A 14,878-nucleotide genomic window follows, 5' to 3' on the forward strand; every position below is an offset into this window, starting at 1 on the left:
TGTTCGTCGACGTAATGAAGAAGTCCATGGCTGCAGTTTGGGAAAGAGGCATTCTACTGATATTACGGGAAGGAAGTCCATTGACCCAGGTGTTGATGGGGAAGAGGTCTGATCCATCATTGGGAAGGAAGGAGGCCATCGCGATCCGTTATCGATAACCCAACCCAGCACATGGCTGTTGAACCAGAGGATCATTAAGACTTAGGTTGGTGGAATTGATTAAGATAATCTAATTAGCATTTAATAAAGCATATGACAAGTTTATATGTTCAAGGTCAAAGATTGGAATGAATTTGATCAACTTTAGTAAAGCCCCATCATAAGTTTATGCTCCTATCTAGCAGTGACTACAACTCAATACATAACTGACGACCAAGATCAATAGAAAGACGCAACCCTAGTCATAACTCCAGCCGCCCTCTCCTCATCACTCAAATTCTCCAGAGTCGCAATAAAAAATGTCTGATCAACCTTTAACTTCGACACCTCAACCCAGAATCTCTCCCCTCCCAATTCCTTCGGGAACTTGTCTCCAAAAAACACTGCCATAAGTCAGCAAGATCCTCAAGCTCACACCATGTTGCAATAATACTTACTAAATGGAACTGTATAAACTTTAAACCTCTCAAGATCAAAGACCTGGATCTTTTCCTGCTCAGTCCTCGTCACCGCAAGGCCGATCTTATTGGGCTTCGCCCCAGCTTTCAGCAGCCGTACTAGAATCTCCATGACGTTTCTCCAGTGATCTAAATCAGCAGACTTGTGGTACTCCGTCGGCAAATCCCACAGTTTGATACGACTTTGTTGACTCATCAGTCCCCAAGCTGCTGTGTCCACGACGCTGAAGTTGTTGCAGTCCAGTAACGTCAAGTCAAGGGACTCTTCTTCTTCTTGGAGTAAGTACCGAACGGCTCCGATGTTGGCTGTCAGTGCGGCAATGTGCAGTGCAGTTCTCCCTTTGAACTCGCCCTCTGCAACTTGAGCGTTGAGATGTTCTGGCTCATACCATTTCTGAACGATCAGTCTCAGTGCGGCGTTGGCCATGGTACTACTGGTCTGATACTCAGGGAAATACGCAACCTGATGAAGCGCAGTAAAGCTCGAATCAGACATCTTACATATATCCCAGAAGCACGAATCCGGAAGATCCAGTTGTAAGACCTGTTCGAGCTGGAGAATAGCGTTGGAGTAGGATTTACAGCGACGCAGGAGTAACCCTAGAATGGTCTCATCTGATGTGCTGACTTGTTGGGTAAGATCACATAAACCAGTGTCGTAAAACCAGCGAGCGAGGATGAACTTTCCGCTCATGAGGGCTTTGGTGTAGTGAAGATAGTAGTCCGTTTTCGAGTCTCGATGTTTCCTGAATACATCGAGATACTCAACATTATTCGGCAAACCCCTGAAAGACCCGTAGTAAAGATGCCACTGCTCTGATGAGAGGTCGTCTGCTTGCGAGTGACGAAGCAGAACATCAAATGTGATCCAGTCTTGTGTTGCTCCCGCGATGAGAATATACTCCATCCACTTCCGTGGTGTTGGTTTCGGTATCTTTCCAGAACCGAAAAGATAGTCCAGCACGAATGGCTGCCCATGTTGAACAGCCAGGCGGTGGACGTCGTCTGTATCGGCGCCGTAGTCCACCAACATATCGAAAGTCTTGATAAATGCTTCCTGATGGTGTTTACCATGGATGAGGAGTCTTCTGCCTATGCCTTGAGCAGCATATGTGACGCACCAAGCGATGATGGGGTTGTCCTGTCCCGAACTGTCATTCGACCCAAACTTTCGTTGGTAAGTGTTGAGAAAGTCCTTAACCTTCTTTTTGGCTACATTCCGCAATAAGATCTCAAGCATGTAGTATTGATGGTTCATCGCGGCAAACCAGACGGGGGAGACATGGGACATGCCACCAAAGGTATCAGAATACGAAACCTCCAGACCAGGAAGATCAAATGGATCAGCGCCAGAGGTGACCAAGGCCTGGGCTGCGACACTTTTATTCGCGGCAACGGCCCATGTCAATGGCGTTCCGTCAACATCACCGTATGTTGAGTCCAAGCCTTGTCGATAGCGATGTCCAGCCTTTGAACGCGCTTCTAGGTCTGCACCAGCCTCAATCAGCCGTCGACACACCTCAGGAATATCCATGTCGTCGAAGGAGCTGAGAAAATGAAGCGGAATAGTTCTTTCATCGCTTGCGACCGACGGATCAGCACCGCAATCCAAGAGATGAAATACAACGTCTCTGTGTCCCGCTCTTGAAGCCCAAAGAAGAGGGGATTCATTCCATTCGTTCACATGGTTTACATTGACAAGACCATCGTCCGTTAACTGTTTTAAAAGCTCAAGACGATTAGACATTGCACAAAGAAGTACAGTCTGCCCTTGATTAGCATCCATGCCGATTCGGTGACGGATTCGAGTCTCGTGAAATAGTTCGTCGTCCGAGAGCGTCTCTTGATCCCAGTATTGCGTGGGAGTTTCAATTCCAAGACCAGAGTATCTTGTACGCAGTAAGTCGACTGCTTGGGTGTATAAGTCTGGATCCAGGGCCTGTAGTCGACGCTTCGCAGTCTCACTGCCGTGGCAAATACCATCCCTCAGCCATGCCAGCTCGATATCTCTCGACCTTGGGAAATCCCGGCTTAGGGAGACGTATAGGTGGCCAACGATCCCACGAGCGCCGTAGTGCCCTTCTTCTGCTGCTTGAAGAAGCATTGCAAGTGATTCATCGATTGTGTCTTGGCTTTTGGAATGGAGCTGAACAGTTCGCAGATTGAACATTGCGTACTGCCAAGCTGCTTCTTTACGACGAGTTTGTTCTTCCTTGGGATCTTGCGCGACTCTCTTCACTTCTCGCATAACATTGCTTATGATCTCGGGTGGTAGGACCCTGAGGGTTCCCATGGAGGAGTCTGCCTACGCATGATGTCAGGTGTTATAGCACAATCCAAATGTCACTTCGCGTACCTCTAATACTGCCCGTCCCGGTCGTAGACTTATCGCCTCGTCGGGCTTCGGATCTCTGAGCTTCCGCCTAGTCAAATTAGCAAGGTCTAACTTAGCACGATTAGATCTTACCATCGCTTCCAAGTCTCGGCCACATGAGTAGCAGCAACACTTTCAGGCACTTGATCGATTCCAGGGACATCCGAAACGCGTCCGCCACGTTTGATGTGACTGGTGGTCTGATTTAGCCACTCCGTCGACCTTCCCAGACGCAGAACTCTCTTAATATCGTCGTCGGTCGGTTCGTCGAGACCTATCTCATTAGCTGCCATCTTTCGATGCAAAGTTGAAGAAGCTTACCTGGCTGAAGCCATATGTCCTGCTCTTGTGCGTTCATCTTAATAGGTCCACTCTTTTTGAAGTCCTCCGTATAGAGCCCGCGGAACTCTTCCCATATGAGATACTGATGCATGACTATTCGCATGTTCTCCAGCAGTGCTTTGATACTGGAACGAGATTTCGGCTGAACTAATGTCATCATGATAACAGAGGCCATGTCGTCAACCACCTTGTGGATCGAGTACATGCTCCTCGAAGGCTCTGTCTTCTCTTCGGGACCGAGGATATCCTCCATTCGCATAAGACAATGATAAACCGTAGCTGGAATCCTCTTCTCGTCATTTCGTTTCATCTGTTCGAAGAACGCATCTCTCGTTAGACCATCGTCTTTTACTGAGTCTAGTAACAAGTGCATCATATCTCCCGCGAGCAATCGCCATAGGACCAGGCCGACAGAGTATACATCCGCTTTGGTAAGTTGGTCGCCGTCCAGATGGTCTCGACATTCAGGTGCTTGCCAGAACCCTGAGCCAAATGGTAGTTTCATGGGAGATTTAATATCGGACCGAAGCAGAGATGATCCAAAGTCAGCAATCTTGGCGACATATGTGAGCTGGGGATCCTTGAAGATGAGGACGTTTGCTGGTTTGATGTCGCCGTGAATGATCCCAACGTCGTGTAGGGCCCGAACACCAGTGGCTATATCTACAGAGAGACCCAATACCTTGCGATACTCCACGGCTTTCGGATTATCCAAGAACTTTTCGAGGTCAATTTCCGCTGCTTCAAGTACAAAGGAAGGCATCAAAACTCCATCCTTGACAGATTTCCAGCAGATTCCCAACAATTGCACGATATTCGGATGGTTCTTGATAAACTTGTTTCGCAGGATCTGCAACTCCATCGCCATAGAAGACCACATCTTGCGACTCCTAGCACTGTTTAGATCACCATCCGGCCGCGGAATCTTGACAGCGACAAGTTCAGGTAGATTTGTGGCTTCTGGTAATAGGTCATCGTTGCGATTGAGGAAGCGAGCCTCAAGGAGATCTTTCGATCTTGCAAGGCAAACTGAGAAATAACCGCCTTTGTTGGAGCGTACTTGGACGTCGATACTCGCGTCGTCGATTAGAACGCTGAGGAGCGTCAGGGAAAGATCAAGACGTTGATGCGTTATGAGAAAAGTGGACATGAACGATAAGAGATCATGATCGCGCTGTTTGGCTTCGCTCGCCATTGTATAAACTTGAACAGCGTCACTACGGTACGGCCCGTTTGAAGCCACGGGACTCGAGTGGAGATGAAATCGGGGACGTCGATATTTTGAAGGCCGGAGCTGAGACGCAGCATGGAACATGACGGTTTCAGCCGCACCTCACTAACTCAGTTAGCTCGTCACAGTGGTCAGCATCTATTGAGTGATATTGATAGTGGCGGCACTGCCCCTCACAAGGCACACTACATGATAGCCAATGGTAACCATCGTCATCTCAGCTGGTTTCAACCCCCTCATCGTGGCAGTGCCGCACATCCGTGTCACGAGTAAAACAGCCCCCAGGGAGCAAGAAAAGATAAGACTTCACAAGAATATGTTTGAACAAACTTAGTAAAAAATTCCTTAAACTTAGAATAAATTGCCTAAGTCTTAACATCACTTAAGATAAAGGTCTCAGGTTTTCTTGCCTCTCGTTGGCATCATACATCGACAACTCTCCCTTCTCACCGTTTCTCAATATTCACTGGATGGTCACCATGACCGATCCATCTGGCACAGCTGGCACCGCCCTAGGCGCGACCAGTCTCTTTCTCCAAATCTTCCAAGGCTGCGTCGATGGCTTTTCCGTCTGGCAGAAGGGAGAAACCCTAGCTTCTGACGCTCTTATCTTCAAAGCACGCCTCGAAATGCAAGCCGCACGGTTCAAAGCCTGGGGTCTAGACTGGGGATTTGACAGAGGACCTGATGCGGCTTGTTGGAAGGATGATCGCTTCATCGAGAATGGTGATCTCGCCGTCAAGTACGTCGTCATCATCTACGGGTTCTTGGACTCGCTTGGTGAACTATCACAAGAATTTCCGGCATTGGCGTCTGCAGAGAATGTCCCTGTTTCAGCGGCGACTTCGCTTGGGGCGATGCTCCGAATGGCGTTCAAGGACTCCCAGGAGCGGGAAGAGTGGGCTAAGAAGCTTGAAGCGATGCGCGATGAGGCTAAAGTGTCGGAGAAGCTGCGATGGGCTCTCAAAGAAGGGGAGATTACAAAGACACTCGAGCTTCTCGAGTCGATGATTGATGATCTCTGCAAGTTCTTTAAACCGCCTGAGAATGACCCTGTTGCTATGCAAGTTGCTAATTCTCTACTCTCGTCCATTAACATCTCTAAGCTGAACGCTGTTGCTGCAGGAGCGCCAGATGACTCGATGCTTCAGAGTCTAGCTCTTCTCAAGGTCATGGTGCTGCAGCTTCAGCTCGGCGCTCTTAATGCAGAGAAGGTTGATGAGAAGGATAGGTCTCTGCGTGAAACGGGACCGCTCGATGAGCGAACGAGGCGATCGACTGGGGTGTTTCGGAAGGGGACCAACTCCACTGATGTCTTGGTGGAGTGGAAACTGATCGATGGTTCTCATATCCCTCCTGGACACACTGCAGCGACATACCGCGCGATGGCTGGAAATCGTATCAAGAATCTTGCACGTCTTCTGAAATGGAGTTCAAGGCTTGAAGATCTTAGGACGTTAGACTGCATTGGCGTCATCACGCGTGATGGGCCGTCCGACGACGAAGTCCGATACGGGATCTTATTCAGCATGCCAAGGAAGAAGTACACGACATTGAAGACTATTCTCGAGGGGTCCCAGGACAACATTTATCTCGACGACTGGTTCAAAGTCGCGAAGAGCGTCACACGAGCGGTGTTGTGCTTGCACCTTGCAGGCTGGTTGCACAAAGGACTTCGCAGCGAGAACATTCTGTACTTCCAAGATGACGCAGGTAATCTTTCTTATGAAGAGCCTTATCTAGCCAGTTTCGAGTACAGCCGAGAGATATCAGCACCAGGACAAACAGAAGGCGTGACAGATGATCTAGAAGCGAATCTGTATCGACATGAAGCAGTTCAAGGTGTACCAGAGGAGCCATCTGAGGATGAACAGGGACCAACAGGCAAAACTCCTTTTGCAATAAAGCACGATATCTATAGCATCGGCATCCTACTACTTGAGCTTGGCCTCCAAAAGCCAATTATCCAGCTGTATGAAGAGGCCACCCAGACTGAGGAGTACGAACATTCTGCCGCTGCGTTTCGGGAATGGATACTGAGAAAATCAATGCCGAAACTTGGACAATCGAGAGGAAAAGAGTACATGAATGCTACAGAATTATGTCTGAACTCAGAGTTTGAAGGGACTTCGACGGACGATCTGCAACAGGCGTTCTATAAGAGCGTTGTGAGACCTATAAGTTGCTCATGGGGGAGGTGAAGCGCGAAGCAGGAATAGACGCTCAGCAGCCTATGGTATGCACCTGATCTTGTTGCATCATTTTAGATCACGTTGTTTCTACACCTTAAATAACATTCTTGACGTCTGTTGTAAAATTCATTGCCTTTTCTTCAACCAGCAACAAGAGGAGGGAAAGATCATTTAGGATCTCGACCCTAAGAAAAATACAAATATAGGTAAGTTTAGTATAATTTTATAAACATTTAGTAGATCTTAGGCTTTTAGGACCCTAAATTCATCATAGATTTATTCTCCTCTGGTCGCCTGGACGCTCAAAAATGGAGGTGTAGCGCTTTATCGCCTCTTGCCACATGAGGTTTAGCGCTCCTCGCCTAAACCGTGGCCCGTTACCCGTTGCAGCCTAGCGCTGTACTACAAAGAGCAGAGACTTTTTGCCCGTTATCAAAATCCCAGGAAGGTCAACAAAGAAAAATGCAGCGCTTCCGCCTCCCCATCAACAACATTCTTCAGCACCCGCGCCAAAGTCTTCTTCCTCTCACAACACTTTTCGCACAACAGCCCACACTCTCTCCTTTCATTATGGACGGCGGATCAAGACGTCGCGGCGGTCGCGGTGGAAACCGTCGAGGCTTCAGCTCTCGTGGCGGCGGCCGCGGCGGCGGTCGTTCAAACCAGCCTCGCAACCCACAGATCAAGACTGAGAATGAGTCGCCAGATGTCGAGATGGCTTCGCCTTCGCCTGCGCCTGCGCCCGCGCCGCCGCTCACTGAAGAGCCTACCTCGCGTCGCTTCGACAGCTTGTTGGAGAACAACAAGGTCAACCCTCTCATCGTGCGCACCATCACAAACGACATGAAGTTTGAGTTCATGACGCCCGTTCAAGCTGCGACCATGGATGAACTTCTCCCCCCGAACCGCAGTGACTGTCTCGTCCAGGCGCGTACCGGCACCGGCAAGACCATGGCGTTTTTGATCCCTGCGCTGCAGACTATGATTAACCAGAACAGAGCTGCCGGCGATGGCATTTCGCTGCTTGTTATTTCACCGACTCGTGAGCTCGCGCTTCAGATCTCTGCCGAGGCGAAGAAGGTTCTTCAAGGACTTCCCAAGTATCGCGTTCAGGTTGCTATTGGAGGAACGAACAAGGATCGTGAGGAGCGGGCCATTCTTGCTGGTTGTGAGATTCTCATCGCTACACCTGGTCGTCTTCTGGATCACATGTCCAACGAGGATATCGTGTACAGCATGCGCAAGCTCAACACTCTTGTTCTCGACGAGGCAGACCGTCTTCTCGACATGGGCTTCATGAAAGATCTCCGTGACATTGTCGGCCGTCTTCCCGACAAGACCAAGTCCGACCGACAAGGCATGCTCTTCTCCGCCACCATCGCTCCCCACGTTGAACAAGTCGCTGGTCTCGTCCTCTCACCGGGCTACAAGTTCATCTCGACCATTCCTGCTGGTGAAGCCAACACCCACGAGCGCGTTCCCCAGTTCCTCGTCCAAGTTCCTACCTTTGCCGACGTTGCGCCCGCCATGGTTGGCTGTATTCGTGAGGAAGCTACTCGCGGCCAGGCATTCAAGGCGATTCTTTTCGCGCCGACCGCTGCCATCGCTGATTTCTACGGACGCCTTTTGGAGGATCTTCCCGGCCTTCCCCCGGTTTCGATCTTGCACAGCCGCATGAGCCAGAACAAGCGCACAAAAATCACCAACGACTACCGAACTGCTCGCAGCGCTATTCTCGTTGCTACCGATGTCGTCGCTCGTGGAATGGACTTCCCCGGCGTCACCACCGTCATCCAAGTCGGTATGCCCGCCGACAAGCAGAGCTACATCCACCGTCTCGGCCGAACAGCACGAGCCGACGCTGAAGGTCGTGGAATCCTGATTGTATGCGACGCAGAGGGTTTCTTCCCCAAGTACTCCCTCAAAGAAATCAACCTCATCGCCCGCGAAGCCGATCTCTCACCCAGCCAAGACGTCATCGAAGTCGCCGAGAAGATGGAGGACGACGAGAAGTCCCGTGTTTACCAAGCTTGGCTGGGCTACTACAACAGTCACATGAAGGCTCTCCGCTGGGATAAGGAGGAGCTTGTTCGACAAGCCAACGTTTATGCGCGTGAGGGTCTGGGATCGCCCGACGTGCCTACTATCCAGAAAAGCACTGCTGGCAAGATGGGTTTGAGAGGTGTGCGGGGGTTGAACACGGTTGCTGATCGTCCTCGTCAGAAACATGGTGCTCCTGGTGGACACGGGGATAATGGACGCGGAAAGCGAGGACGCAACTAGGGTTATGACAAAAATGGCTGGTTAGGTTGGAGTTGGGGATATTACGACATTACAGAAACAAGTGCATTTGCTTAGATATGAGGGCAGCATAGACTTTTTAGACTGGACATCAGAGATGTCGTGATGATCAAGACTCTGTTTACGGTACCGTGCTGTGCCAAGATTGGATGTGAACCATGACACGTGCAGTGTCTATGTTCCCAATTAAATTAGTAAATTTATACGCAGAAACAATGAGATTTACTCGAACATAATTTTCTTATCGGATATGGACTTGATGAGATATTGCGAGTTAAAATCCTTCTACTTTTCATGAGCATATCGATGCGGTGTTGCAACCTGAGATGCCTTACCCTGCGGTAAGGTGACTGGCCCGGAAGATCAATGACCCGCTCTGGTGAGGATGCCTGTTGACTGCTGACGATGCTCAGCTCTTCACCTTTACGCTGGCGCCGTTTCTTTATATTAGGCATCTATCTCACATCAATTCATACGCATCCATCCTATTGCATCAGGGACGAAAAATGGATCAACAGCGGCTGATAAACGAGGTCCTTCATCCAAAGCCTATCGCTAATCAAAGCCCTTCACCCGGCTCACCCCAATCCGGGAGAAACATGCCACCACGAAAATGCAAAGCCTCATCGCGTCACATCGAAAGTGGTACACCCTTCCTCGCCCTCCCAGCCGAGATCCGTCTCGAAATCTATCGCCTCCTCCTCGTCTCCAAGGCCTACGCCGAGCTTCACCACTGCACCTCCAAAAAGTTCCGTCTTATCCCTAAGGAACCTTGGGACTGTCCTCTTGAAATCGATCCACAAATCTTACTGACTTGCCGGATCATCAATAAAGAAGGTACCCCGATCTTGTACTCGGAAAACGGCTTTCGAAGGGGTTATTCCTGGCCGCGTCGCTATACTCATACGCGAGGACGCAGAAAGTGGCCGATTTCTGATACGTCGCCTGTAAGCAAGGTTAATTTCGCTTGTATCTCTCGATTACGCCTTTTTCGAGATTACGATCACTGGTTTTGTGATGGGGAACTCAAGATCTTCAAAGACGTTCCGCACTTGAAAGATCTGGACATTCACATTGATCAAAATGACTTCGCTGAGGCGTCCAGCGAGTTTACATACCAAACCCTCAAAGCAATCCGCTCAGGTATTCGGTCCCTCAATATGGAAATCCGTCTTGATTTCCGGGAAAAAGCGCATACAGACTGGCTAGCCAAATGCAAAGACCGCGAGACAGAGAACTTCAGTATTCATTTGGACAAGAAGCGCGCTCTGGAGACATGGTTCGAACACGAGGGACTGTTTACTGATAGATCACTTTTCTGGCGTTTTAAAACGCAGCGCTCAGAGTGGTGCGGGCCGTCGTGTTACATCAGTTTTGCTTTTGACGACAAGCGCAAGGAGTATGAATACATCGATTTGGAGGTCTGAGATGATAGCGACGGCAAGTTTGGGCGTTTGAAGACCTCCGAGGAGAATGCGAGTTCGTTGGTCTTAAGGGAATAAGCAAAGAAAATAAGACATTTTTTAATGAAGCATCGTTGACCCGTGTTTGAGATGGCGTCGACGCCACTGTCAGCTCCCGCCGTCCCCGGGTCATAGCGTAGCAGGGTACCTGCGCGATCACTCGCCTGTTTGAGTTTGGTGCAGTGTGATTTGGCTTCCCGTTGGAATGATGGGCGCTATAATCATTCCTCGGCGAGAAAGGGGACACAAAGTCTGAGACTCAGATTTTGGTGTCATGTTTTCTGTCCGGTGAGACGGGATCAATCTGGGCCAGAATGGAGGAGCTAGGCCAGGAACGTAGTTGGACTAATCTTAGCAAGGTCTCTGCTAAAACACCTTGGGCCCTGGGGATTATTTCCGTTCTTTCCCTGTCTTCTTGTCTTGCAGAGCCTCAAGATGATTGTCTCGAGGGGTTTGTTCCTCCTCTGTTTGGCAGTGTTGGCGACGGCCATTTCGCTGTCAGAAGTACCCTCATGTGCAGTAAGTCCGGGAAGCAGATTGTTTTATTCCCCTTAAGACTGACGCGTGTAGATACCATGCATCCTCGAAACGATGGACTCGTCTGGCGAAACGAATGCGAACATAAGATCGATGTGCGAGGACCCGGACTTTCAGACCGATGTTTTGAATTGTGTTACTGGAGTATGCACTGCGCAAGAGATACAAGGTATGTCTGATGGGTATTGGCTGCACGTTTGGTAGTTAACATCATGTAGGGTTTATAGTTATGGGAAAAGAGTTATGCCAGATGCCGCTCCAGGATAACCGACAAGAGTATCGAGCCACAATCATTGTATTCGCGACGTTGTCATTTTTCTTCTTCGTGTTGAGGGTCACGTCCAAGATCCTGACCAAGAATGCATGGGGCACCGATGATACATGGGCAGCTATCACTTTTGTATGCTGGCACTCGCTCGGTTTGCTGATGATCCTGCTGACGGTGGAAAGTGCATTTTGATACCATTCACGGTCTTTACGCTACTTGGTATGACCTATTCATGCTGCTTGTGTGTGTCATCCAGCTAATGATTCACAGCAATACATCACGGCCTCGGACTCGCTACGCCATTATTTACCAGGAATGACCTGTCTCAAGCCCTCAAGGTACTTGAAGAAGTGCACGATTAGATAATTGCTAATGATACCGTGGTAGGAGATCTTTATCCTTCACCTTCTCTACGTCTGTGGTCTCGCAGCAGCCAAGACGTCGATTCTTTTCTTTTATCTACGTATTTTCTCGGACAATTCGTTCAGAATGTTAGTCTGGGCAACCCACGCCTTCAACGCCTTATCGACTGTCATCATTATTACTCTGAACCTCACGCTCGGACGGTCTGTCACATATCTCCTCGAAAACAGCTCAGATGACGTGGTGAGCATGAGAAAATATTCGAATGCCATTAAGATTGTTCTGGCGCACTGCGTAGTGAATCTGGCACTTGATGTTTGGATGCTCATCCTTCCAATGACGCAACTTTACAACATCGGATTGAAGCTGGACAAGAAGATCAGCGTGATGGCCATGTTTGGTCTGGGTCTGTTGTAAGTTCAGGTCACCGTTGCAGTTTCAATGGGATATCTAACAGATGGCGTAGTCTCACGGTAGTCAGTCTGATTCGGACAATTTACCAGTCGCAGCTCCTTGCCAAGCCCGAAGAAGCGCGTAAGTCTGCATCGATCAGTAGCCAAGCACCAATTAATGATATCAACAGAGACAGGTCAAGTGCAGGTAGTTCTCTGGGCATGTATCGAGACGTACATGGGCGCCATAGTCGCCAGTGTACCATCAACACGCCAGCTTGTGCGGAAGGTGATTTACCGGATGAGGAAGCAGAATGAAGGGCAGTCAACAAACAAACCTATTTTTATTGACAGGTCGTTGGCACCGATACCGGATGACGAGGATATGCCGACGCTGAGTGACGTTGGGGGACTGACGACTGTTACAGTCAGTAGTGGACGGACGGCAGTGTCGGGGACGGAGCACGAGATGGAGACTGTTAGTAAGCTAGGGCAGGAAAGAAATCTCGGGACCTCGATGCTAAATGCCAAAAAGGCTTAGGTAACTTTATATAGGTTTAGGATACCTTTTGTTGAGTTTATTTTGACGCCCTTGTCAAGGTCTGACGCTTTCTTGCTCCCTGAGGGTTAAGGCAGGTCGATGAGGCTGTTGGCGGATGAGTGGAAGAGCATTGCATACTGAAGAGCGAATCATTTTCTTGGGCATTATTTTATGATAGCGATTTAACACCATGTACCTTGCACAAAAAGTCAGCAGACATGATCGCTGGGTTTCCGAAACGCCGAGCCATGTCCATCGGAGTAACGCCAGTTACGTGACACCAACTCGTACAGGAAAGAAACAAACAGCTCAAACTCACTATTTCCAGATTAATATTAAAGTAATCTTGGCTTTGAACAAAGCACTAAAATTAAACTGTCAAAGACAAAACGAGACAAAGCGAGCGAGCGAGGGTGGATAAAGTGCAAAACACCGTCGGAAACAAGCATCGTCATTATTTTAGATCCGCCAATCAGCGAAGGATTGTAAAAACTTGGCACATCTCGATGCAATTGACGTCACTGGCTGCGGGAAATATGTATTATGACAGAGAAAACGCGGGATAGCGCCCATGACCACGTATGAAGCGGTGTGCAACCCATTCACACGGAAATGCCATCATTGTGCGACCTGAAGACCCTGGATCGGGGGTGAGACATATATACGTCGATGATCTGCGACTTTTCTTCTTTTGCTAAATGTCTCAGGCCGTTGGGCATCAAACCTACGCACTGATCTCATGCGCTGGTAAAAAAGGAATATCTTTTGAGACAAAGAACTCACACTAAACAACGTCAACAAAATGAATTACGCTAATATGATTGAGGAGAAAAACCTCAAGGTAACTGCTCCCCTTTGAGCTATTGATTTGTACTTTATTAATGTTGTCTTATATAGAAAACATTCATCATAGCTACACTATGCAGCACCCTCGTCGGAACATTCACATCCTCAATGGGTCTCTGGGACCGCGTCAAAGAAAAGCGCAAGCAAGCCAAGCGCGACACGACCCAAGACGAGGAGATCAAGAAGCTCAAGGCCCAAGTCGAGCAAAATTCCCGCGCCCGCGACGAAGTCGAAGCTTCCTTCCAGCGCTCGGGCGCCCTGATCAATCGCGAATTCGAAGACGGCTACCAACGCTACGGACAGCGCTTTGCGATCGGCGACGTCATCACGGAGAATAAATTACAGGCACAGGTCATTGCACTGCAGCAGACTGTCATCAATGTCCTGCAGGATGCGGTGTATAATGGACGCCAGCTTGACAGGGCTGATATGGCGAGGTTGATAGCGGCGAGTGATGCGGCGAGGGAGGGATCGCTTGGGGCGTTGAGACAGCAGAGGGAGAGACTTATGGACCTGGAAGAACCTCCGCTGCCGAAAGCTTTACCGCCGCCGAAACGGGCATCGACTATTATTAAGGACGATCCTCTTTATTGTCGCTACGCCCTTGATCTGCAGTACATACCCGAACGACCCCTCGCGTCGACATTTGAACCGCGGGGTGATTGTCTCTGTCCAGCATGCGATGTCTTTCTAGACGTTGAGGCAGACGATGCATGGGCAATTGGAAAAACAGCCACGCGCGTTATCACAGAAAAAGGAGGCTACAAGCGCGAGATCGACGAAGAGCTCGAATTCCACATCAGTCCACGCTTCGTCATAAAGTGCCACACACCAGAAGGAGAATTTGCCTGCGTTCTGTGCTCCCGCTTCCGCGATGGTGATGTTTTATGTCCAAGCGCTGATACGCTCATCAACCATATTGGACGGGAACATACGGTTGCGGAGATGGAGAGGGAGCCGGACTTTGAGGTCAGGTCGCTTGATCTTGACAAGGTGAGGCCTGTTGATATGAACAAGAGGATCATGCCGGCCAAGAGTGTTGGGTCCGATAGGAGGAGCTCGTCGGGGAGGAGTGTAGTGTCTGGAAGAAGTGTCGTTGATACGAGCAGGAGTGCGAGGGCGATGAGTGTGGATAGGAGGAGTGTAGATAGACGGAGTGTTTATTAGAGAGCATTAACATAGCGTGTTTCGAGCGTAGCAGATTGTTCATTTCAATAGCATCACATATTCTATCCATTTTGCACTTGTTTGATTGAGTACATACGATAAGACCCTGCGTGATCAGGGACGTGGGGGACCGGCAAGACTGCAGCGCCGATCTTGATACCCAACCGTATGAGGGCATTCAGGGATCACCCCATCACGCCTCACTCTTTGTAACGCGTGGTTTCTATCCAACCGAAGCGGGCCG

At 49.4% G+C, this 14,878-nt stretch overlaps 6 protein-coding genes across 6 annotated transcripts; 5 read left to right on the plus strand and 1 right to left on the minus strand.

Annotated features, from left to right (window-relative positions):
• Positions 1 to 378: 378 nt before the first annotated feature.
• Positions 379 to 4,528, minus strand: FMAN_13229 (uncharacterized protein; the record flags this gene model as incomplete). The annotated part of the gene is made up of 5 exons (XM_041832671.1): positions 379 to 542; positions 597 to 2,922; positions 2,974 to 3,040; positions 3,085 to 3,265; positions 3,313 to 4,528. 5 exons carry the CDS (start codon positions 4,526 to 4,528, stop codon positions 379 to 381), a joined length of 3,954 nt encoding a protein of 1,317 aa, XP_041683111.1.
• A 515-nt stretch (positions 4,529 to 5,043) lies between these two features.
• On the plus strand, positions 5,044 to 6,765 carry FMAN_13230 (uncharacterized protein; the record flags this gene model as incomplete). Its single annotated transcript, XM_041832672.1, has 1 exon — positions 5,044 to 6,765. One exon carries the CDS (start codon positions 5,044 to 5,046, stop codon positions 6,763 to 6,765), a length of 1,722 nt encoding a protein of 573 aa, XP_041683112.1.
• A 453-nt stretch (positions 6,766 to 7,218) lies between these two features.
• FMAN_13231 (related to RNA helicase MSS116) lies at positions 7,219 to 9,039 on the plus strand (the record flags this gene model as incomplete). The annotated part of the gene is made up of 1 exon (XM_041832673.1): positions 7,219 to 9,039. One exon carries the CDS (start codon positions 7,219 to 7,221, stop codon positions 9,037 to 9,039), a length of 1,821 nt encoding a protein of 606 aa, XP_041683113.1.
• Positions 9,040 to 9,563: 524 nt separating this feature from the next.
• On the plus strand, positions 9,564 to 10,484 carry FMAN_13232 (uncharacterized protein; the record flags this gene model as incomplete). Its single annotated transcript, XM_041832674.1, has 1 exon — positions 9,564 to 10,484. One exon carries the CDS (start codon positions 9,564 to 9,566, stop codon positions 10,482 to 10,484), a length of 921 nt encoding a protein of 306 aa, XP_041683114.1.
• Positions 10,485 to 10,955: 471 nt separating this feature from the next.
• On the plus strand, positions 10,956 to 12,621 carry FMAN_13233 (uncharacterized protein; the record flags this gene model as incomplete). The annotated part of the gene is made up of 8 exons (XM_041832676.1): positions 10,956 to 11,039; positions 11,091 to 11,226; positions 11,276 to 11,457; positions 11,508 to 11,544; positions 11,596 to 11,663; positions 11,713 to 12,101; positions 12,155 to 12,222; positions 12,272 to 12,621. 8 exons carry the CDS (start codon positions 10,956 to 10,958, stop codon positions 12,619 to 12,621), a joined length of 1,314 nt encoding a protein of 437 aa, XP_041683115.1.
• An 802-nt stretch (positions 12,622 to 13,423) lies between these two features.
• FMAN_13234 (uncharacterized protein) lies at positions 13,424 to 14,634 on the plus strand (the record flags this gene model as incomplete). Its single annotated transcript, XM_041832677.1, has 2 exons — positions 13,424 to 13,462; positions 13,519 to 14,634. The coding sequence occupies 2 exons, from the start codon at positions 13,424 to 13,426 to the stop codon at positions 14,632 to 14,634; spliced, it is 1,155 nt and encodes a 384-aa protein (XP_041683116.1).
• Between the last annotated feature and the right edge of the window lie 244 nt (positions 14,635 to 14,878).

The sequence above is a fragment of the Fusarium mangiferae genome, assembly GCF_900044065.1.
Source record: "Fusarium mangiferae strain MRC7560 genome assembly, contig: FMAN_scaffold007, whole genome shotgun sequence".
Lineage (NCBI taxonomy): Eukaryota > Fungi > Ascomycota > Sordariomycetes > Hypocreales > Nectriaceae > Fusarium > Fusarium mangiferae.